Source organism: Candoia aspera, chromosome 3, assembly GCF_035149785.1.
Source record: "Candoia aspera isolate rCanAsp1 chromosome 3, rCanAsp1.hap2, whole genome shotgun sequence".
Taxonomy (NCBI): domain Eukaryota; kingdom Metazoa; phylum Chordata; class Lepidosauria; order Squamata; family Boidae; genus Candoia; species Candoia aspera.
This window is the reverse complement of record NC_086155.1, coordinates 173,240,392-173,265,700: the sequence shown is the minus strand read 5'-3', so window position 1 is coordinate 173,265,700 and position 25,309 is coordinate 173,240,392. Positions and strand designations below refer to the sequence as shown.

Here is a 25,309-nt window from a genome sequence, read left to right as displayed (position 1 = left end):
CTACATTTCTCCCCCATCTGATGGCTTGGAAGCTTCTCACTATCAGCTCTGTGTTAGGTAGGGCAATTATATTCTGTCAACCGTGTATTCCATCAATTGCTGGACTGCTCAGTTCCTGGTCCTGAAGGTTTCTGCAATCTGTCCCTTATTTATAAAATGGAAGTTTAAGCCATAAGTATAAGGGCTGAGACTTTTACTATGTGATTACAGTATATGATTTTTTTTTTTTAAATTCACACCCATTACACCTACAGTAAGTATAAAAGTCTAAAATCTTCTCAGGTCTATACGTTCTGCTACATAAGCCTAAGAACCTTGATTTCAGATTAATCAAAATTACACCAATATTCAACTAATTAAATAGTAAATAAGAGTGTACAAAATATTTTGAATGCTAAATGTTTCAAACTCCAAAGTTGATTTAAGTTTGAAACAAGTTGTTCCAACTTCTTCTGAGCTGAAAACAGGGGTGTTCTGAAGATAGAACACAAAACACAGAATAAGAAAACTCGTAAAAAGATTAGAATAATCCATTTTAAGCTCACATTGCTTGATACACCCTTAGTTGAAAATACTGGATAAAAGAACATTTTCTAAATTTACATTAATTTGCATAATTCAAAGCAATTACTATATTCACACTATACAATCTTCTGTTTTCAATTATTAGTGCCCTGGAACACAAGAGTCTGTCTGCATTGACAGTACACAGTGCACTGCACTTGAAATGCCAAGTGACACCATCTCTGTAAATGAACACATTTCACAGTGACATACATACCACCGTGAAGCGCAGTCAAAATATTCTGCACAAATAAGAGTTAGTTATGATAATATTAATTAACTTTTAAGAATTAAGTTGGGGTAAGCATTTGCAAGGGATTCAGACTGAATAATGCCTTGAAGCAAGCTTAGTGAAATCAATGGTGAAAGTTATCTATTTGTAATTTTCATTGATTTAAATACATTTACTCTAAATATAATCACATCAGACCCAACCCGATAAATTCAGTATGATTTTATGTTCCTTAATTATGAATTAATGTAAACAACTAAGACAGTTTCTTTTCCACTGAGCCATTGGCTCAGCACATCACACTAAACCATTACATAGTTTAGGATAGCCTATTTCAAATTACTGTAAGTCCTACAGCAGCCATGTTAAGTGTAATGCAATAAAACGTGATTCTGAAGTAATGTCTGAGATTCTATCCGCACATTCTTCAACGTTATTAAAATGATAAAGAACAGCCACTCGTAGGAATAATATAAAGAGAAACACACAAGCATTGTTTTTCTAACTCAGGCAGCAAACATTGTCTCTGTTCATATAATAAACTTTAACCACTGTTCGTTGAAAAAACGTATTAGCCTGGTTCATACAATGTGAAGATAAAGTATGGCTTACAACCAGTGGCTGGGTCCACTAACTAAATATATTGTATAAGCTAGACCACTGTATGCATCTAACATATATGCATGAGATTTTGAGAATATGCATCTTCTTTCGAGTTAAATTATTCACTTGGAAATAGATATCTAACAACTAAATTTCCTAAATATATTTTATTAGAAGGAAACAAGCCTGATAGAGTTTGAAGTACTATAAATCCAGGTATACAAAGGAAAGCCTTAGATACAATCCCATGGGAAGATAACCTAGGAGCAATAAGGTATTAACAGATCTCATAAATGAAGTTATGGTAGAAGTTTTCTTCTCAATGGACTCATTTGGATTGTGATAGAGGAAAAGCGATGTCAGAGGCAGACTGGATGAAGCTTTAGATTCTCCCATGTGATATACTGTCCAAAATATGCCATCCCTGGTGATTTGTACTTTCTCCTTAATTATCCCTTCTGCTAAGGCAAGCTCAACCCAGCAGAACCTCTGGCAGCAATAAGTGGGGAAGCAGTTGTACTGATATGAATTCTCCCTCCCTTGCTTACACAAGATTCCTCTAAAAGTAAAGCTATCAATCCAGATCCATTTAATATGTACAAGGTTGCTTTCAAGCATTATGCTAAAATTAATGCCATTTTAATCAAAACTGCCACCCACCCAACTTACATATATGCATGGTACAAAAATAATACCCTAACAAGTTTTAGAATAATGAAGGGATCCAGAGATGATGTGAACATTTGCAATTTACAGATATAATTAAGAATTCACAAACAGGTTTTTAAAAACCTCTCTATACCTGTTTCCTAAGCCACTCTTCTAAAAACAGAACACAGCTAGATGTGCAGCTGTTCAGTTTTTTTTTATGTAGATAACACAACTATTATGTTTTCAAAACAGTACTATTCACAGTGATGCACAAATAAACTTCTAAAATAAATTTTAAAAAGTAGCATAGAAAATATTCAGGTGATTATGGTTCCTAGGCTTTTATTATATAGTATTAATAAGTAACATGTAAACACAGCCATGAGAGCATACAAACTGAAACCATGGATAAACGTTTTATTTCCCAAAGTATTTTGAACTGAAAGAATAGCAGACTATTATATTCAGAATTGGGAACAAACAAAATCTGAGAAACTGAATATATGCTTGCTAAAACAAGAATAATGTTTATTTAGCTAGTGAATCACTTAGAGGAATAAATTTTCACTTCCATGATAGCAATCTTTTCAGGCTTGCAAACACCCAGAAATAGGAATTAAAGATTTTAAGTGTCGTTATAAAGGTCATAAAAAGTCTGATTTAGACTGAGGTACATGTACTCAAAATTGAGATTGAGTGTAGCAAACTAACAGTTCCTCAGACAAACACACTTCTTCCGGTATACATGTTACAGGGAAAAAAAAAAGAAATGTGCATTAACTGGTGCGGCCCACCAAGCTGCATATATTAATATTCTCTACACCAAACAGTTTGAAACAAGGGAAATGACATTCTAATATAATTTCATGTTATAATTCATTTGGCTAAACTGCAGCTCAAAGTTGCTTTGCCATATTAAAAGTTTACTACAATAATTTTCACATGAACATTTAGACTTGAGTTTTACTCCAGGACTAAATATGGCATGATTTTGCTTTAAATTCTGCTGAATAGCTAAAAAAACTGACAATTAAAAAACTACATCAAAGAAAAATAAATTGAAGCAATGTGAATCTCACATCATTGAACCACTTATGATGGTTAATTGTTAGTATTTAACAAATTCAAAGAGTTAATGAATCCTTGCATTCGTTCCATCTCCTGTGCCTTAGCTAGGATGCATAATTACAAAAGACAGCAGATACTGGTAAAAGCTTCAGGACAGAAAGTGCTTGACGAAGTTACAGTTCTCAAGTGTGTTTGGTGAGAGAGTATAAGGGCAGATGCACTGATGAGAACCATTACAAGAAGAGTCAATTTTGTGTTAAAGTGTTCAAAGATGTCACCTTAAGCAGGAACAAAGCTTTAATAACGTCTTCTTAGACATATTAGGCATTTCCAGAGTCTACATCATTAGTGTTGTAATTCTAGCAGGACCATCTCCATATAGTTATTGTTTGTTTCTATTCCTCTCCTGCAGGACAGAAAAAAAAAGGAAAGTTACTAAAGCATTGTCATAAAATACTTCAGTTCTATGCAGAACTACAAATATTTCATAAAAGCACACTGTAAAAAGTAAAAAGTTCATTTCTCAATCTATAAAGTTTGAACTTGTGTTAGTCTTTTCTATACAAAATTTTAAGAAAAATAAGCATGCCAGAGTCTTTTATAAAAACCATAAACACTTCCATAGTTATTTATATTTTATATCACTTTAATTTTCTGTATAGACCCAGGACCATGATAGCATTCATCATTATAAATGCTATTACCAAAATAGGGCCATGGATCATGGGGTGAATAGAACACATTTTATTGATCCTCTCTTTCAACAATGTACATCTTAAGCCAACAAAAAGTCAGAGCACATGGCAGAACAGTTTGCTATTACTTTAACTATTGTTTTAATCTGAATCTTTAAAACAGAAAAATCATCTTAACTATGCTAAAAACATGTTAATGGTCTAATTCATTTTGGGTGAAGGGGTCTTTTAAATTCAGTCATCATCTTTTGAGATAATATCTCAACCAATCCAATATAAGGTTGCACATTCTGACCAACAGTGCTTCCCTTCACAACAATGCACATGTTAGAGTCCACTCTAAGGTAGATTCTGGCCTTGATCAGGTCCTGTGGAGGTTACTGGGGCTGGGTCTAGCTTGGTTATCTGAAAAGAGTGGAATTCTGTTGGGCCTGAGGAAGTAGAGGTTGGGTTCTGGCGGTGGTTAACTCCTCTTTGAGGGAAGGGGTAGTATCGCCATCTCAAGAGGCCATCACTAAACCCAAACCTCAGTGAGATTATTGCATGCACAAAGATGGAAAGATTTGGCAATACCTACAACGGAGGAATGGTTGGTGGAGATGACAGAACTTGCCAAGATGGCCAAATTGACCGCTTGTTTAGAAAAAAGATGGTATCTACGTTTACTGCGGACTGAAAACCCCTTATGGACTTTTTATGTAAAACAGGAGAAAATGAACTTATGATCTATGGTTTTGATGATTAGATAGATTATAGAAACAAGAGAGTCGCGATGTAACTTTAGAGCAAGAGGTAAATTTACAATTGTACTTATAACTGCTGTAAAGATCGGAAGCCACTTCTTTATATCTTTTTTCTTTCTTTTCTACTTTTCTATTTTTTCTTTTTGCACTTTAGCTTTTTCTTTTATTTCCTTTCCCCCCCCCTTCCTACTCTATTTTAGTTTGTATTAATTTTTACTCTTGTTTTTAAAACTTTCAATAAAATTGTATTTAAAGGGTGGAGGGCATTGCTAGAACTAATCATTCTGGCCAATTTTCATCCAGTTTCCAACCTTCCCTTTCTAGGGAAGGTTGTAGAGAAGGTGGTTGTGTTGCTGCTTCAGAGGATTCTGGAAGAAGTGGATAATCTGGACCCCTTTCAGTCAGGGCTCAGGCCTGGATATGGGACTGAGACAGCATTGATTGCACTCTTGGATGACCTCTGGTGGGAGTAGGATGATGAATTGCTCTTCTTGACCTCTCAAGCAACTTTTGATACCCTCAATAATGGTATCCTTCTGGAACAGGTCAAGGAGTTGGGGTTGGGTGGCATGGTGTTGTGCTGGTTCCCCTCCCTCCTCCAGGGTCAGTTCCAGTCGCTGTTGATAGAAGGGGAGATATCCAGTGCTGGTGGCCCCTCCTTTTCAGGGTGCCTCAGGGCTCAGTACTCTCTCCTCTCCTGTTTATCACCTACATGAAGCTGCTGGGTGAAGTCATCTGTTTGGATCAAGGTATCATCAGTATGATGATACCCAGCTTTATATCTCCAACCCAGTGTGCCTGAGTGATGCTGTGGATGTTCTGTCTCAGTGCCTGGAGGCTGTGGGGGCTTGGATGGGGCACAACAGGCTTCAGCTCAATCCAAGAAATACTGAGTGGTTCTGAGTTTTTGGACCTCCTAGTTTCAAGGACCTTCCACCTTTGGTTCTACACCATCTGGGGGTCCTCCTGGACTCAGGGCTCCTGCTCAAAGAGCAGGTGGCAGCCAAGGCTAGGAGGGTCTTTGCACAGCTTAGGGTGTGCATTGGTTGTGCATGTTTTTCCTCACAGGGGGCTGCTCACAGTCCTCATGCCCTTGTGACCTCCAAATTGGACTACTGCAATGTGCTTTATGTGGGGCTGCCCTTGAAGAATATTTGGAAGCTTCAACTGGTGCAAAATGCAGCAGCATGGGTAGTTACTGGTACCAGTTACTTGACACATGTGACACCACTGCTCTGCAAGCTGCACTGGCTTCCAGTGTGCTTCTGAGTGCAATTCAAGGTGCTGGTTGTCACCTTTAAAGCCCTTCATGGCTTAGGACTGGGTTACTTACGGGACCATCTCTCCCCAATTGTTTCTACCTGTCCTATCCGATCTGGCAGGAAGGGCATGCTCTAGGTACTGTCAGCTACGGGGTGTCGGCTGGTGGGGGCCAGAATGAGAGTCTTTTCTGCCATGGCACCTGCCCTTTGGAATATCATTCCCTCTGAGATTAGATTGCCCCATCCCTGCTGGCCTTTTGTAAGCCTTGAAAACTTGGCTTTGTGCTCAAGCCTGGGACCCTGGGCATGGGTTAGAGCCTGTCTCCTGGTTGTCTGGATGACAGGTTATATCATGCCCAGCAGCTATGTGTTTTTATTTTTGTTTTATATTATGCATTTTGTGTTTTTGTTTTATTTAAGCTGCCTAGAGTTACATAAAAGTGAGATGGGCAGCTATATAAATTGATTAAGTAAATAAATAAGACTCAACTCCCAAACAAAACTATTCAGCAGGGTAAGAGGGGACCAGGATTCATTTTGTGGTGAATGGAATGACTCCATTAGATAAAGGCCACGTTTTCCATTTGCAAAATTAATGGGAAAACTTCCAGAGATAAGGTTTGGGAATTCCTCTGTGATAAATACCACTTTGAAGTCTTTCTAATAGAGCAGTATGTTTCCTGTAGATACTGAATATCTTACAACATAATTCATAATATGTAGCACTGGCAGAGTTTTTCACAACATTAACGTCTTTTTTGGGGGAAATCCTTCTATAGTAAATACTATAATACATATTACAAAACTACAGTAGGGGAAAAAGTGTGTTACCCTGTGAACATCTAGTCCTATATTCTGCTTAAACATACAATCTGTTGTATGAAACATAGTTACAGAATTTCATATAAATCCTGTTTTGCACTTATAATTCAGTAGGAGATCAGCCAAATTTTATGTTTTGGCTATTGTATAATTTATTCATATTGACTGTAAAACATAGTCAATACATAATTTTCAGTAAAAATGGCCTAGGTTGCATCTGGTAACCAAGTATTCAGTTTAAACAAATTTTCATTAAGCATTTTTCAATAACAAGTTAGGGTTTCTTTCAACTATAAAATATTGGACACTGTTGATGGGTTGTCACAGTTCTTACTCAGCAACACAAAGTCATAGATGGTAGAAAATATTGTAAAATCTTCTCTTGCACAGCAATTTAAAAGTTTATTAAAAGGTATATGTTTTAATAGATTGGGATTCAAAAGGTGCCATTCTGTAAAAAGAAAGCTCCTCGTTCCAAAAGGGCCATTTCCGAACTAGAAAAACAGTATGAGAGAAAAACAACTCCTACCTTATCCATGTATTCAGAAAAACTATTTGCACAAGCATTTTTTCAAGGCCAGTTTTATTTTCCCAGAGCTCTTACACTGAACCCTTACTTTCATTATGTGCCATGGATTGCATCAGAATTATTCAGAGAACTTATCTGCATATAAAATACCTGATAGTTGGAAGGCAAAACCAACTATTTTCCTTCCCCTGGAGCCCCTCAAAATCTGGACATGTGGAAATCATCTATAAAAGTAAGGTACTCAGGGAAGAACGAATCCACAAAAAGAATCAATGATCTGTCCCTTATTTACAATGAGGAATTTCTAGTACAGGATTCCCTTTTATTCAGTATGTCAAATCTGGATCCAGTCTTTTTGATTCAGAACACAGCATTCAGCACAATGGACTGCAGAAAGTTCTGCTTTTGCTACCAATAATCCAGACTGAAATCAGTCTTTCAAAAGAGGAGTATCTTTGTACGTGTGCATAACTACTTTTTATTAAAGCATGCAAACCCATGACAAATTCACAGAAACATAAATTCCTGATAGTGCTTCTTAAAAATAAACTTACAAGAGGGAAGCATATACATTGTTCCACTTTTTATTGCTATGCTATGTTTACTGTTCTAGAAATACATATTGAATTTATAAAATCTCTACAAAATATGACAGAAACAGAGTGAATCCAAAACCATTCTGCCAGTTTTGCCCCTTAGGATTTCTTTCAAGCAGCAATTCAGTTTTTTAGAAGTTTATTTATTATGAACAATATTGTGTAAGAACTCAATGAACCCATTATCCACTGGGAAATTACTATAAGGAGACAAGCAAGTAAATTTTAAGAAACTTGAAAATCTATCAGCTGATAAATCAAAAAACTTCCAGTAATGGACCACATAGGCAAATTTGTACCTAAAAAAAGTTTGCTATATACATGCTGATCAGAAAGATTGCTTTTTGTTGTTCCTGTTTACTTTTGAGGAAAAAAAGGCATTTAAACTTTTAAATGTATTTCATTTATAAACTTGAACAGCATATTAAATTGTTCCCCCATTTACTAATTAATTTTAGACCTTCAAATAAGTCAATACCTGTAATGTTTCCCTTTGCTCTTCCCTGTGATCTTTTTCCCTTATGTTTAAACTTTCTGTACATATTGTCGGCTTTTCCTATCTTGTAAAGTCATCTAGAATTAAAATCATGCCCAAAATTAATCAGATTATATGCATGCAAAATGTTACACACTTTTAAAATATAAAATGAAGTTGAGCCAGTTGTTCACCTAAACCAAAATTTAACTAAGACAGAAAATGAAAATATTTGACTTTCTGAGTTTAGCACAGAGAACTAAAATGATGCAAGCCCAATCCTAGCAATAAATAATGCAATGCATAATCAATATGAAGAGATTCATTCAGATGCATTATGAAAAGGTTTCTTGGAGTTCCCAGGGCAGCTTGATATAAGGTATAGATATGCACAGCTAGGGAGTAAAATTACGGTTTAGCACTTCCATACTCTAATTGCCCTCGAGTCAGTGTTGACTCCTGCCTGGACAAGAAAGACCCTGCAGTTTTCTTGGCAAGATTTCAGAAGTGGTTTGCCATTGCCTGCTTCCTAGGGCTGAGAGAGAGTGACTGGCCCAAGAGCACCCAGCTGGCTTTGTGCCTAATACAGAACTAGAACTCATGGTCTCCTACACCAAACTGGCTCTCCATATAGTATAACCTCTTTAAATTAATTTTAAAAAAACAGCAATGCACAATTATCACTACAGAAAGTATGTTATTGTTTTTTCCAGACTGTGCTGAACTGCAATTCTTAGCAACTCCAGCCAACATGGTGATAATAAAGAATGTTCATAAGCTGTTTGAGAACTATGCCATGTATTACTATTTTGCTTATTGAGATCATAAAGAGAACATACATACATACATACATACATACGTATGTGTGTGTATATATATGTATACATACATGTGTGTGTGTGTGTATCAGATCTCCATAAGCAAACCAGTTCCATTATTTTGATTGAAATCCAATTTCAGCTGATACAGCTTGTAGATCAACAGAAAGATACAAAGCTGTTTCTGCACAAAGGATATGTCACCACATGGATCTTAGGTAAAGGTAAAGGTTTCCCTTGACGTAAAGTCCAGTCGTGTCTGACTCTAGAGGGCGGTGCTCATCTCCGTTTCTAAGCCTTAGAGCCAGCATTGTCATAGACACTTCCGGGTCATGTGGCCAGCATGACGACTCGGAACGCCGTTACCTTCCCGCCGAAGCGGTACCTATTGATCTACTCACATTTGCATGTTTTCGAACTGCTAGGTGAGCAGGAGCTGGGATTAACAGCGGGAGCTCACCCCGCCGCGCGGTTTCGAACCACCGACCTTCCGATCGACAGCTCAGCGGTTTAACCCGCAGCGCCACCACGTCCCTGTGGATCTTACAAATTGAAAATTTCCAGAAAAACATGGAGGTTGTATATCATCTGTTATTAGTTGCTAAGTAGGTATTTTGTTCTTTTGTAAAATTATTTCATGCCCTTACATAATGTTTTCAGTTTATTACTCTTAGCCAACATCCTAAATATATGGTTAGATTGCTTTTGTCTTCCACAGCTAAACACTACTTTGGTTTAACACATATAACACAGTACTGGACAGTTATAGGTCTGACCTCATGCATATGAGAAGTATATAAAGGAAAATGACAACTTGGTTAGAAACTTTTTTTCTTCAAGCTTTTATTAGCATAAGACTGTTCTAAAAACACAGAGAATAAACACCACATATTATTAATTCATTTAGAATATTAGTAAGAATCCCAATTTAACAGTGGTTGGCTTTTACAATGGTGATCTGCAATCACCAGTGACTGTGGGGGGAAAGGATCAAAAAAGGCATGACAGCCGTTGTAGCTGCATAATTGAAGAGACACCCCTTTATCATGTGTGCAATGCCAACACACATACAAAAGAGGCAGGGCTTTGATCACACTGCTGCTACTATCATCTTGCCATTCTTGACTTCCCTCACTCTCCTTGTGGATGCTGGTGTCTCTAACGTAACTCCAGTTAATAACCATTAATTTGTGTAATTATTAACTGAAAAGCTTCTATCAATTCTCTCCACTAATTTTCTTAATTACTAACAAATATAATTACAAAGCAATACAGTTCTTCAGAATTTCCACCTGCTGTGGCTATTTCTAGCTAAGGATATAGGATACCCTTCACCTATCTTTTAAATTATATCTAACTTCAGAGAATGTCCTAGGTTTCCACAACCTAACATCTTCCACATGTGTTTGAGACTCCACATTTCCCTGCCAGGATGGCCAAAGTCATGACTGGCTGAAATTCTTGTAGTTGTAAACCTAACCATCTATGTCATGCATTATTCTGGTTAAGCACTTTATCTAGTATTTCCATACTCAGAAATTATCTTTCCACTTAATGCATACAATATTTCACAAAAGGTAAGTTTATTATTAAACTTAACTTTTCAGTAGTAAATGGACATAGCTAAAGCATGCATTCTCAGCAACTTCTCTGCTGATATTCTAATATTCTTCCAAGTCTTTAAAAACATGTCAAATGAAAAAAAATATGAAGTTTGGCAAGCAGATTCAAGCCCTATTTGTGGCTTACACTCAATTTTCGTAGAAAAGTCTTGTTGGACAACAACCCTTTCATTGCAAAAAGCAATGCAGAAGATTAGGTCTTGTTCTACGCTATCGTAATATGGATAGATCATGCAATACAAATCAGCACTGGGTTGGATTTAATTAAGCACATACAATATAAGCTTTGGTTTATCACACCAAGACACATTTTATAAGGCATATTTCACAATATAACAATTAAGATAAAAGTGCAAACATTTAAGCTATATTTTCAAGATGTTCTACTGTACTACTTTATGCATAATTTAATAAATTAATTGTTTAATACTGTAATATATTATCATCATTCATACTGAGAAGACAAATCCACTAAATTGTTTACTTCTTATTCACTTTGCTTGGATGTTACCCATTCCCAAAGGCTGTGGGTGGTTAAAAATGACTCGCAAAACATATTTAAAAAGATAAAGGTAAAAAGATAAAACCTCCAAAATAAAAATTCCATGCATCTGTCAATTCTACCTTCAATTACAATACACCCTCCTTCTGTGCAAGGTGGAACAGGTAAGCCTTTACAATTTTCTAAAGTCCAAGAGGGACAAAACTGGCCATATCCCTGCCTGGAAAGAGTTCCAAAACATGGGCATGGCTACTGAAGACACCCATTTCCAAGGCTCCATCAGGTGACAATCTCATAGGGTTGGGACCTGGATGGAATTTATCCCATTTGATCTGGTTTGATAGCTAGATGAATACAAGAGAAAGCAGTACCTCAGATAACCAGATCTGTAGCCATACAGGGCCTGAAAGGTGACAACCAACATCTTGAATTATATCAGGAACCAACCAGCAACCAATGTAGCTCCTGAAACAGGTGTCACAAAAGTATACTGGGACACACCATCACTGCTGGGCCACCACATTCTGTATCAACTGTTGCTTCTGAATGTTATTCAACAGCAGCCCCATGTAGAGTTGTTATAGTAATCCAAAAGAAAGGTGGGCACTTTTAGGACATAACCGCCAATAAGTAGACCTTCCCAATCCAGGGAAGGCTGCAATCAGTACACAAGATTTAACTGTGCAAAAGCCCTGCCAGTCACCGCTGCTACTGCTTCACCGCTTCAAGCAAGAGCTGTGAAACTAGGAGAACTTCCAAATTCCCAAGCTCAAGGAAGACCAGGAGCATTGTACTCACTCTAAAAGCCATCATTGGCAAGCATACCCAATGCAATTTACCTGCTACATCTCAAACTGAACCCTGGCTATTAAGATCCAAATAATTTATTTTGTCTAGAGTTCTTTAAAATTGTAGGGTCACCACTTTCCCCACCTTTCCTAGAAAAGGCACATTGGAAACAGGTATAAAGTTGTCCAAAACAGTTAGGCTGAGCTAAGGCTTCTTGAGCAGGAGGTATGCTACAACCACCTACAGAAATTACTGATTACTGCTCAGATCCAACCTTCTGCCATCTCACAGGTGTTAATCAGCCACAAGGGGCAGGGTTCCAACTGAAAAGTGGTAGAAATGACACTGTAGAGGGCCCTGCTTCCTCAGACATGTAAGACTCAAAATTATCCCAGATCACTTCACAAGATGAGGCTCCAATTACCTCCATTGCCACTGTGCAGCAGAAGTCCAGCTACTTTCAAATTTGAGCAATTTTGTCCACAAATGCTGCAAGAATTCTTTAGTAGCCTTTCAGATGGTCTTGGCTTACTCCCAGATAAATGAATTACAGGACTCCAGTCTAAATTCTCAACCTAATTTTTAAAACTGCTTATGTCTCCAGAGACAAAAAGTGTTTTCATACAGTGATTAAGTCTGCACAATCATTTAAAATAAGCTAAGAGTCTGAAGCAACATCCTTGCTTGCAGATAATCCAAGGAACATCAAGTTAAATTAGGATGGCTCAGAGGCTTTAGATCCAAATCAGAAGAAAGGCTTTTATTGCTTTATCCAGTTTGATTCCTTTAGCCTTCTCAGAACAATCCAAGAATGGAAAAACACAAGACAGAGAACAGTTTCCTAAGACATAAACACTGCCCTCCAACAGGTGTATGATTTCATCAGAATTGTTTCCTTCCAGTTGCAAAACTGAATCAAGATCCATTTTGTGTAATTCAAGAGGTGCAAGGGATAAGAATGGGTGCCTTAAGCATTTCAAAATCCCCTTTACTCCCTTACTACCATACCCAAATCCTGCAAAATGCAAAAAATAGCCCAAATCTTGTATTTAGAACTAGATCCACTAAAATCAATAGAAGAAAATTACAGTAATACCAAGACCCATATACAGTTCTACATCAGAAGCAACAGTCTTATAATGCTTAGAAGTAACACTGGCAGTAGGGAGGAAGCATTTCACCTCACCAATGCTGCCAGGAAAAGCCTGGTAATACAGTGAGATCACAAGAGTGTAAAAGAGATCTCTATCAAATCATGTTTGACCCTTGGTAATTACAAGGACAGGTAGATGTTGATTTTCTCAGGGAAATGGGGCTGAAATGTCCATCTTTCAACTCCGCCCCTCAATCATTCTGCCCCAAAGTTTTCTTGCTGAAGCCTGCCAGTATGAACGGAGGTTCTGCTAATTATTTTAGATGACCTGTAGGTTGTCCATCCCTGATCTGCAATGAGTTTGGATACAAATCACAACGCTCTTAGGGAGATGCAAAAGAAATAGCCTAAAAACTGTTATATTGATTTTTCTGTTATTTTGATGATGATGACGATGATGATGATGATGATTAAACCAGCAACAGGGCTGGTATAGGCATGTTTTTTCTGGGTACACCTCAGTATCTATTACAATAACTTAAATACTTTACATGAACACACAGAACCTCATTACTGCAACAGTAAAGAAATTAAAAGACAATTGTAATTGCTATTAAATATTTGGCCTTGTAGTTTATTAATACAGATCTAAGCTAAACATAGGTTATTTAAAATTTAATGCAGGCAGAATATTTGATAAATGTCACCTAGATCCGTTAGGTGGTATTAATCTATCAATTTCCAGTAGTTAAGATCAAAAGCAACTCTATTTTTAATAGTCAAGCTTCCAAACCAGGAAATAGTAGTATGATTTCTTACCCTACGCATGGCTTCCTCCTCCTCTTGACGCTTTTCATAATGTGCAAAGTCATCAAAGATTGAGGTGGTATGCTTGAAAGTAGCAATTATTTTAAGCACTTGCTTGGCTTTTTCTAGGGGTACTTCTTGAGTGTCCCTTGAATTGGTAACTGGTTTGTTGTCATTATTTTCCAAGCGAATGTGCCGCAGCTGGTTGTTCGGAACGTCTTTAACAAAGATCCATTTAACATCAAACTTCCCCTTCCATTTATCCTGAGACCAGACTCCAGCATATGCATTGTAGTCCACCACCGACTTCATCTCAGCCACTCCGCAGAAATGTCCACTGCCATTCACACTGAAAAGTAAATAGAGTGGGCCTTTTCCATTCAGTGAACGATACGCAGCATCCAAGCGCTTATTACCATGTTCAGTACTACACCAGATAGAATACTTAATGGAACGATGTATATCATCCTCTGAATAGCTTTTGATTATAAACACGCGACCATTCTTCAGGTTCCAGTCAAAGTCTTTGGGATTATAGTTATTTATGGCCTTTAGTTTCTCCAAAACTGGGTGTACATCTACACCAGATGGCGAAGAGCTAACTGGTATAACACCTATACCATAGTTTTCATTGCCAGCTCCATTACTCTGATTGAAGCCTACACCTCTATTGCGAGGAGCCACCCAGCGATTTTGCAGCTGCTGCTGCTGCTGCAGCTGATGAGGCTGAGCCTGTTGCTGAGGTCCTTGAGGCTGTTGTGACTGCAGCGGCTGCTGCTGAGGCAGCTGGCTCTGCACCATAGGAGGTGGCTGAATTAAAGGCTGAGGCTGCTGAATTATAGTCTGAGGAGGCAGTACTGGTTGGGTTGGAGGAGCTTTTACCACTGACCCTTTGTCATCCCAAGTTCCAATATTCATGTTGTGTTTTATAGGTGGCGGTGGTACTGCAGGGCCCCCAATTCCCACATTACCTTTAGGTTTAAGTTTTGGCTGAGGCTTAGCAGGCTTTCTTGCAATGGCAGCCCAAGAGGTTGGTTTAGGTGCTGAACTGCTAACTGCAGGCACGTTATTTGCTGCAATGCTTGTCATACCTGTACTGCTTAGAGCTGATCCAACAGTTTTTGTTACAGCAACTGTCATTTCACCACCAACTTTCAATCCAGTCATACCTTGCTCAATGCTGCTAATTCCAGGTACCTTGCTCAAAGTATCATTGCCAAATCCACCCTGTCCATCAGCTATAGCTCTACCGAGAGAGCTGGGTGGGTAGCCATAGCTGCTGCTGTAAGCAGAGCTTTGGGTTGATTGTCCCTGAGATCCACTTGTCCCCCATGTAGAGAAATCTGCATTCCCAGGAAAAAAATTAAATCCATGCTGACCAAGAAATGGAGCAGTATTCCCTAAAGCCCCAGGTTGACTGAATACACCATCAGGGATGTAGTGGTGTTCACCATTGCTCATCTGTCCATAAGTTGTCAAGTATGACATTGGAGGATCTCCAGCTGTGGACCATGCTGCTTCACCCAAAGAGTATGGAAAACCAATGGAGGGAGCATAATAACTAGGCATGTATGGGTCTGACATTGGTGGATAGCTATTACTCTGCAGAAGAAGAAAAATGATAATCAGACTTCAATGCTGCATTTATAATGTTCATTTCCTACAAATCTAAATTTAAGGATATTTAATACACTTCATGTCCCAAAACGTATGTATAGGAGAAATATTTTCACATTAAAAGACCTGAAATAACCGCCTCAAAACCCAAATAAATAACAATGGTTAATATGATAGCTGATTAGGTTAAAAACCACTCAACAGTGGTGATATGGCTTTCTAAAGAATGAACATGCACATCTTCTGGCACTTCTGCATCTCTGGTCAATTAAGAATATTCTAGATGGCATTTTATTTTATTCTTTATAAATGTGCTCCTGCCTTCTCTGTGTGGTTTTCTTCATCTTAAACCAGGCTATACATGCCAGGAGTTTTTTATCCAAAACGAATAAAGACTTAGTATCTGAATATGTTAGAATTCACTGTGTCTCATGCCAAAATGCTAGTAAGTTCACTGTGCAAAGATAGTAATAAGAGACCAAGCTATGGAACACCCTTTATTCCTTACTGCTGAAGAGGAACAGAATTTGAGACTCCAGGGTCATAAACCAAGGTCCAAGGGGCAAAATGCACAGGCAGGACAGGACTTTTTGCAAGCTTGATTGACCCACATACTTCCTAATTTATGCATCTTCTTCTGTTTATTGTTTAATTGTGCAATGGCACAAAAAAAATAGGCACAAGCAGGTTTATTTTGCCTGTGTTTTACTTTCAATATTTACTGACTTGTAAGGAAAACAAAATGGGGAAGGTAGTATTTGCATTAGGCATAGACATTTTTGAACCTTTATATGGCAGGGTATTTGCATAACTAAAAGTTTGCTTAAAACAACACTGACTTAAAGTACAAAGGATTAATCATCTCACCCACATACAGCTACCTTTGGATGATGGGGCAATTTAAATATTCTTGCTTGATTGGCACTGAAATGTAGGGCCATTTTACTGGATCACTAAAACCATCATATTGAATTTATGTATCTTATTTTCCAGTGCAAATATGGCACTTAATCAACCACTCTCTGTGCAAAAACACACATACATTTGTCTCTTTTGCCACAGCACACATCACAAAATACCACTTTTTTGCACTGAAAAAATTCAACAGTATTATATTTTAACATTTCAACATTTTCCAGCTCCTTTTTTAACTATGCCTTTCACCAGGAAAACATCAAGGGAAGGGTTAACCACAGGCAATAAGACATGTGCAGTTCCACAAAAATGTCTGAAATGCTCTTATATCAAACCCTTGTGAGATATCAGCACTGTCGTACAAGGTGCCAGATATGATTTCCAGTGACTTTTAAAAATGGGGGAGGGGAAGGAAATTGTGCCAATACAGGTAGACCTTGCTACCACAGCACTGAAAAAGTAACTTTACAACTAGTCCTTGAATTTATGACTGTCCAGCATCCCCGCGGTCACAGGATCACCATTTGGCCTCTTCAAACCGGCAGGCATTTACGACCGTTGCACGGTCACATGATCGCCATTTGCGCCCTTCACAGCTGGCTTCTGACAAGCAGAGTCAATGGAGAAGCTGGTAGTAAAATCGCAATATGCGGACATGTGATGTCTCACTTAAAGACCATGTTGCTTAGCGATGAAGTTGCTGGTCCCAATTGTGGTTGTTAAGCGAGGACTACCTGTAGTACTGATACCATGCAGTAAGTCCTTAGACCTTTTAGTGCTGATGAAGTAGAACACAAAAACTAATGACAGAAAACCTGACTCCGTATGAAAGAGTGCAGGTGAAAATGCAAATTTTGTTTGTCAAAATTATTTTAATTTCTTATGCCTATTAAATAACATTAGTTTCCTATTTTTATTGTCAATAGTCAAATATTTATAATTTTATTCATATTGCTTGCCATGATGCTCAACCACCTATACAAGCAGCCAAACTGCATCCCAAGCTGGAAGCTATAAAAGGCAGCCCAGACCATCACAGCAACTATCAGTCACAATAATCTAGGCCCAAAGCTGCAAGGCCAATCAGTTTGAAAACTGGATGGTCAAGGCATCTAGAGGATAATGTCACCAAATTCTCCACAGTACAGATATATTTGCTATTAATCTGCTTCAGGGAAACATGGATGAGAAAAGCTTCCTTGACTCCTGCTACACTGAAACATCCAGAACCTCAGTGGAACAGCAGATTAAGAGCTTTTCAGGGGGGAAAAAAAGGATTTCATGATTTCTTTGCAGCTGCTTGAGAGAAATCATTTCTATGGTATATCAGACAAACTTCTAAGTCAATAGTGTTTTAGCTAGAATATCTAAACACAGATACATATGCAAATCCTAGTTCATCATCCCTAACATTGCCTATGGCCTTTGTCAAATAGCTACCACTGCAGAGCATGAAGAAGAAAATAACGGAAGCATCCTATGAGATTAATTAAGAATAACTAGACAGCTCTGGTTAATACTTCAGGCAAGGATTAACAAGGCTTCAAAAGTTTTTTTTTCTCATTGTTTTTGTTTCTTCCATTAAAAAATCTAATTTAACCATGCTCTTTGAAATTAACACAAAATAGAATGTATAACTTTAAAACATGATGCATCTTCTACTTATAACGTTAAAGTAATGAATATGAACACAAGAAATGTATATTTAGCTAAGCTTGTTTTCCATCCAGATCCATTGCAAGGTGAATACCCTTGGTTTGCAGTATTTACAACCTAAGCAAAGGAATTTCTTTGAGGAAAAATAAAGCTAACTCATATGTAGCAATGTTTTACAAGCGGCATATGAAGTCTTTGAAAGGTTGTATTATATTATTAATTACATAATTAAAGCAGTCTCATTTAATTACTTATTACAGAGGACCAACAACATACAATAGTCTTGTAAATACTTACCTGATTAGTCTGGCTACTTAGATATGGCTCAAAATCATCATCATTTACTGCATCCTTTTGATGAATCGAACCGTTTTGCACTGAAACTGAAATGCAACTAAAATTAGAAAAAATTTAGAAGCATTGTGCATGACTTTGAACATCTAATGGAAATCAAAACATTTTAAGGTAAATCATAACAACAGGCACATTCATGTATCCTTGAATCCTTAAATCAAAAAACAGCAAAAGGGTTGGCACTCTGTTTACAAGATCATCCAGAAAAGAGATGAGAATTGGAAAATATTACATAAATAGAATATGAGGAGTGAGCTTTACACTTTTTTTTGTGGCCACAGATTAGAATAAAAAGCAAGGAAAAAAAATAAGGCTGAAATATTATCTGTAAGAAGCACCCTAATGAAAACAAATTAATTTGGAGAAGTGTACTCTTAAGCCATTATGTACATCAGAACATGATAACTTCAATGGATTCATATAGAAGTGCAAGCATGGATCTGATCTTTAACTAAACACTCTGTTTAGTGTTATACAGCTCCTCACATGTAAGTTATCTAATTACCTTGTATAGTATACTATGACAGCAAATCTTTTCCCCTTAAGTTTTCAAGAGAGTAAGTTCAGCACTGAAACAGATGAATGGCTTACCGAAACCAGCCAATTTAACTTTTCTATACTGAAACAGGTCAAATAACAGAAAAAAGCCCAGGTTTGCTGTTAAAATTCTCCTTCTCAATAGTGAGAGACCAAAATATATCTACAATAACTTCTTGTTTCAAAAATGAAATCTGCAAATGCTTATATTAAAGTTCTTTCTACTTGCTTTGTATGCAAGGAATCTCAGATTCAATCCCACAATCTCCATGTAAAGTTAGTAAAAGTTCTTGACTGAAATCCAGTGATAAATACTGACCTAGATATACAAATGGTCTGATCTCCTATGTATTACTTCAGAATGTAGTTTTCTAATCAGATTTTAGATATAGTGGTTAAGGCAACGGGCTAGAAACCAGGAGAGTTCTAGTCCTGCCTTAGGCATGAAAGCTGGCTGGGTGACCTTGGGCCAGTTTCTCTCTCTCAGCCCAACTCACCTCACAGGGTTGTTGTTGTGGGGAAAATAGGAGGAGGAAGGAGTATTAGGTATGTTTGCCACTTTGAGTTATTTATAAAAATAAAGGCGGGATAGAAAATAAATAAAATAAAAATAAATATGACAGAAATTGAATTTTCTACAAGCCAATACCAATTAATTTCAACCAATAAAAACTGTAAAGTAAGAGGAACTGCCCCTACAACTGTATTTTTAGTAATGTGTCTGTGTATTATTCTATGCATATCTAATCTGTTCTCTGCAAAAGCATCACAATGCATAAGCAAGAATTTCAAGACAGATATACACACTGAAGATTTCCCAGTATTCTACTTGGTTTCCACATCTGTCAACATACAGCAATGATTTTTTTAAAGTGAGATGATTACACTGGATGTACACTAGATGTACAGGTAAGGATTAGGTAGCAATTTACCTAAACCTTACATAACAGAAAAAAATGATCTCCAATCTTAAAGTTAAGCAAAATACAAACAGATGTTTTGAAAATGCAGAGCTTATACTCTGCATTACTGGTAACTGGAACAGATAGCAAAGTTTACTATCTCACTTGTGAAACAGCTCACAATTATTATATAATTGTAACCACTCAACTGATCATCTAGTTTACAGAACTGCACCATTTTATAAAGATTATGTTATTAGATTTATACTCTGCTCTAATATACCTGAAAGCAGGTGGGTTCAGGTTTATTTATTTATCAAATTTGCCATCCAACATACCTCACTTTTTATTTTGATATGCTTGGTGGGTCAATGATCCATAATAAAGTTATTCATCCATTCAATATACTTCACTATTAAGTATTCTCTTTTCTGTCCCAGACCATTTCGGAAGGGAGAAAAATCTACCTAAAATTTGTTTGTGTTACAGAATATAAAGAAACTTGAGAATAAGCTTTACTGCAATCCTACATGAAGCTCGGGAATTGTATCCTGATTTTATTTGTTTCTCTAAACTTCTATTTCTAACTTACTTTCAAATTCAACTTGTTTTCTTCATTAGACTTTCTTTCTTGAATTCCTTCTATACAACATCTTTGTAAACCACAGCCTGAAAGCTTTTTCTCTGCTCAAAACATTATTTATCTTAATATTAGATTACTTTGAATCTTCTAACATAATTTACATCCCTTTGCACAACCTCTGTACAGAGGGAGGAAAGAAATTGACTTGTTAAAGACTACAAGCCAAAAGTTTAAGTCATATAATATCTCAAGTACAAACATTAATTTTAAAATTAATAATATTCAAAACAAGCACATACCAAAATTGGTACAACTCATTCTGATAGGAAATCTGACAGAGTAAGCAAAAGAAAAAGATATAAAAGTGTGATACAACTTTTAGGGAAAGGTGAAATCCTCTCTTAAGTATTTCAGAGAAAGACAACAGCAGTTTCTCCTGTGATTCAGCTTATAGGAAATCAACTGTGCCTTAAAAAAGGAACAGAAACATATGCCACTAGCTCATAAGAACTAAAACATATTTTAAAAAATATCAAATCAATAACAGTTATGCACCAGAAGTCGAATTCTGAACATAAGATATCACAAGCCTGCTTGATCAATATAAATTTATTGACTCCATAACTGAACAAATTCATACTGAAATTTAGCTATTAAAATGTGATTATCTAATCTGTATGATAATATAGTATATGCATTATTACCAAAGGTACAAAGCAAAGTACAATTACTATGAATTCAATATAATATTCAGTGATATAAAATGAAGAATCTGATTGTATACACACTTAAATATTAATATTATTGATCTGAGTCTTACTTCTAAGTAACCAACACCTGATATACAAAGCTTCAAGAACAATTTAAAGGTGTGGCAACCTGTTCCACTGACAGACATTTTGTCTGTCATCATGAGGTTCAGTCATGGCTATTTCAGTAATATTAAAGCATTAGAAATACAAATAAATAACCAGGGTATTCCTTAGTTTTTGATATTTCTTTCCCTGATATAGTAATAATTGTTTTTTAAAAATCCCGTTTTCTCCTTAGTTTATTGCTTTAATATATCGTAATCAACTAGAGTTGCCTCAACAGTTGAGGGGGCTTATAAACTGAATACTAAATAAACAATGGGTTTTACTTCTATTAACAGTTTATCTTAAAAAAATGAAATAAAATGTTCTGTGCAGTGCAATATCAGTGTAGCAGATATTTTAGAATTCTGTTAATTGAGAAATCTAATATAAGGAATCTGATATTGATTCTATAGATAAATATATTTTATTAATTATTAAATGCTAACAATTATATAAAGTATAATGAAACTAATAACTCATTTTAATACACTTAGGTCTTTTACTTCCAAGATGGCTACATACACACGTTCAGAGCCATAACAACAACAAACTGCCAAGATCTTGTCATAAAACATGAATGATTAAAGACTAGAACATCACTAGTTGCCATCTTAAATTATGGCATTATAAACGGAGTATGTGCATATTACTAAGAGTATTTTAATTTATTCAGTTCAATTATCAGTGTCTGAAATGTAAGACAAAGCATGCAGCCTTGCTTCCAGTCCCTTTGCCTCAATGCTTGAAGTTTAATGCATATCCAAAAGAACTGTCCCTAAGATGCTATCAGTGTTAGCATATACACTGTAAATCTTTCGCATAAATTGATAAATCTTCCAGATGTCTAATGTTTCATAACATTTTTAGGAAAAGTACACAACTTTCTTACTATTTGGTTTTATTTATTTTAATGGGGTTTTTTTTTTTTACAGTTTTGTGTGGATTTTAAAAGTTATGTAAATCCTCTAGGGAATACCCTTTAAAACAAGAAGTATGGATTATGGCACTTCTATAGAAAATATCTCTGTATATTTCTCAGATGCAGAAATGTTTGAACAATACAATCGTACATATCTTTGCTCAGAAATCAGCCAAACTGAGATGACTGGGCCTACTCCAGGGGAAAAAAAAATCACAATAACTTCCTTATGTCATCTTTCAGACTTGCAAAGTATCTCACTGTGATGGATGCTATTAATTTTAACAGCTTTAAAGACCTATTGGTGAACAAAGAACTCTAAGAAATGTCACAGACAATAAATCCTGTTGGAGTTGAGCATTTTAATGATGTGAACACTACAGCTTTAGTTAGGGTGCAGTGTGAATATAATCTTAGAAGGTGATGCAGGGCTTTCTAGCCTTATACAGCTTCCTTTTTTCCCCGTACAAGGCCAAATCCATGCACAGGCTATAGTTACTGGAATTCAGGGGGAAAAGTGACAGTGGACATCCACAAACAAATAAACGGCTTCCTAAATGGCTTATTTAGGAAGTTCTCAGAAAGCAAATTGATCACTAAATCACCAAACAGAGAAGTCTTTGAGGAAAGCTAACTTTTTTTAAAAAAAAGTTTTAAAACTGTAAGTTAGCTTAAAGAAATAGATTTAGGTGGCTTTCCCATTCTCTCCTCTCCCTGTAATCACAAGAACTCCATCACCTTTCCTCAAAATACTCTCATCTTCAGATCCATCCTGAACAGTGTGAGATGGGATAAAAAGGATGCTGGAGAAGGGGGGAACTGTATAAACCAAGCAGAACTCCAGCCAACATTCTGTGTTTCATGCTTCTTCTGAAATTAAAAAGCTCTATCTCAAATGGCTTTAGAGCCCTTCCTCCTGAGCTTCCAATGAATGGAATGAAAAGGAGGGAATGAGGATCTTCCTTTCTGTGAACTTTGTTAAATTAATTCATCTTAGCATCTTCAATAAACTGTAAGCTCTACCGCAAAAACATTTAATTATAGCAAACCTACTTAAAGTTTAAGGGTACTTCAGACGCTTAACCAATACCTGAACTGGGAAATAAATAAGCAAAATAAAACAATAAAGAACCTGTGTCATTTGATCACCTGATTACTCCCATTTGTTCTAATGGCAGAAATAAAGAAAATGGCAAAACATTTGGGTAATTTAAATTTATTTGAAATGCAAAAGAACTTGCAGAATTTCATTGATGTAGCCTAATGAATTATTTACTACATCAATAAAAGTGGTCAACCAAGTGGATCACCTCAATCACTACACAGTATGTTTCTTCAGATTAATGAAATAATTACACTTTGCTTAACTAGGATTCTAAGGACAGAAAAATCAACTTACCTTTATTTCCCTGTCCTTTAGGTCTCTGTTAGCAATGAAATAAAACAAAGTTAGAGGAATTAAACATATAAAATAAAGTCATCTTATTTAAAAAATAATAAATACTAAGACCCAAGCATCTAATGAACTCTACATGGGTTACTATCTGGAATACCACTAGTACTATACACTTTAAAAGATACCTAACAAGAGTTATATCTAAAACATAAAACAATACTATTAGCAGCATAAACAGTAGAATTAGACACAAAAACTATTAGAACTTTTTACTTTTTTAAGTGATAGATGTTCTTCCATTTACCATTAAAGCATAGCTAAAAATTAACATCCCATTATTATAAAGTGACTATAAACACTCCAGTGTACATTATTCCTGTTTCTCCCTTCTATCCCATTAGACTTAGTGGCTTTGAAATTGTAATAATTGTCTCATATTACTCAAGCATAAAAGAATGAAGAAAAATCTGTAATTGCCTAGCTTTGGCCAATACTAAAGAAAGTGTTTTTCAAAAGTGATGTTTCCAAATCTGAGAATCTCACTTGTACTGACTTTGATCTGCATGATTTTGATTTCTGTTAAATTTGCTGTTCACTACAGACCTCCACTATCAACTATCTTTTAAAAAGGTAATGTGTACACAGAGGGAGAGAGAAGTCCGTTAGGTGGTTGCAAAGATGACGATGGGAAAAACAGCCCAAGAAGATAAAGCCAAGAATGTGGAAGGTTAAAAACACGTAAGAATGAAAACAGCAAAACTAAGAAAGAGAGGGAAAATAAACAAACAAGAAACAGTTGTATGAAAACCATAGCCCTATATTAAAGAAAAGTAGCACGAAGCCATACTATCTGCAAAAGCAAAAAAAAAAACACCGTAAGACGACAAAAGAGCAAGAAAAAGAAATATAAGGCGGCAGGGAGAAGAGAAAAGAAGCGCGGCAACAAAAGGCCAGCAGAAAATACTGTGCAATGGAGAGCAAACGGTAACGACTATTGCAGAATTCCTCAGAACCACATCCAACTACAGTCGCCCGAGAAGAGTCGGAGAGGGCAGAATATTTAGCCAGAGGGAAAAGCGCGGGGAAGGAAAGCGCCGGAGCTCGTACAGTTTAGGAGACTAGCGAATAAACTGTCCTCTCATGAAAGCAAGCAATGGAATCGCTTCTGAGCCTCAGCAGGAAGGCCCCAGGCCGAAAGGCCTCTAGGCCTGCAGAAGGGGCGGTCCTCGGAGCAGGGGAGGAGTCCCACGGTCTCGGATGTAGCGGTCTCGGATCCCCGCTATGACCAACGGAAGGAAGGCGGGACGAGGAATCCTCCACTCGGGAACCGCAAAGCCGCGAGAAGGCGGTACCTGGTCGACGCTGGTGGCTGACATTCTTCACGGGGAGCCGCAATCCCCCTCACCCCGCTCTGCTTGGGCCTCCTCCTTCTCTCCCTCAGGTCGTCGTGGTCGCTGTTTCCGCCTCCTCTACTCTCCCCTCCGCCGCTGGCTGATTGTCTCCGCAGCCCGGACCCTCCTGTCCTGGTCAGTGCCTCCCAAAGCCACCCGCCGGACGCAGCACGACTTCCCACCTCTACTCCGGGCTCCGCTTTCCCACAATGGCGGACGCGCTCCGGCTCCTACTTCCGCTCCGCGGCACCCTGACCTTCCGCTCTTCCCCCCTCCGCTGACGACGTCGTCGTTGACCTTTCCCTTTCCTT

General features: G+C 37.1%; 1 protein-coding gene across 3 annotated transcripts; it reads right to left on the bottom strand.

The window, feature by feature from the left end:
* Positions 1–2,366: 2,366 nt before the first annotated feature.
* YTHDF3 (YTH N6-methyladenosine RNA binding protein F3) lies at positions 2,367–25,290 on the bottom strand. 3 transcript variants are annotated; one of them, XM_063299336.1, is made up of 6 exons: positions 25,181–25,290; positions 23,611–23,635; positions 18,357–18,442; positions 13,884–15,473; positions 8,244–8,338; positions 2,367–3,524 (listed from the first exon to the last, which is right to left on the bottom strand). In XM_063299336.1, exons 4-5 carry the CDS (start codon positions 15,453–15,455, stop codon positions 8,291–8,293), a joined length of 1,620 nt encoding a protein of 539 aa, XP_063155406.1. In that variant the 5' UTR covers positions 15,456–15,473; positions 18,357–18,442; positions 23,611–23,635; positions 25,181–25,290; the 3' UTR covers positions 2,367–3,524; positions 8,244–8,290. The 3 variants fall into 3 exon arrangements, with proteins under 3 accessions (XP_063155406.1, XP_063155404.1, XP_063155405.1); XM_063299334.1 differs by having other exon boundaries at positions 24,960–25,228; XM_063299335.1 differs by lacking the exon at positions 8,244–8,338 and having other exon boundaries at positions 2,451–3,524; positions 24,960–25,225.
* Positions 25,291–25,309: the final 19 nt, after the last annotated feature.

Excerpts from the sequence above, each read along its gene's own strand:
- YTHDF3 (XM_063299334.1), bottom strand. The coding sequence starts at position 24,983 with ATGTCAGCCACCAGCGTCGACCAG. Across the intron at positions 23,636-24,959 it reads CAGCCACCAGCGTCGACCAG|AGACCTAAAGGACAGGGAAA; the intron begins GTACCGCCTTCT and ends CATTGCTAACAG. Across the intron at positions 15,474-18,356 it reads TAAGTAGCCAGACTAATCAG|AGTAATAGCTATCCACCAAT; the intron begins GTAAGTATTTAC and ends CTTCTTCTGCAG.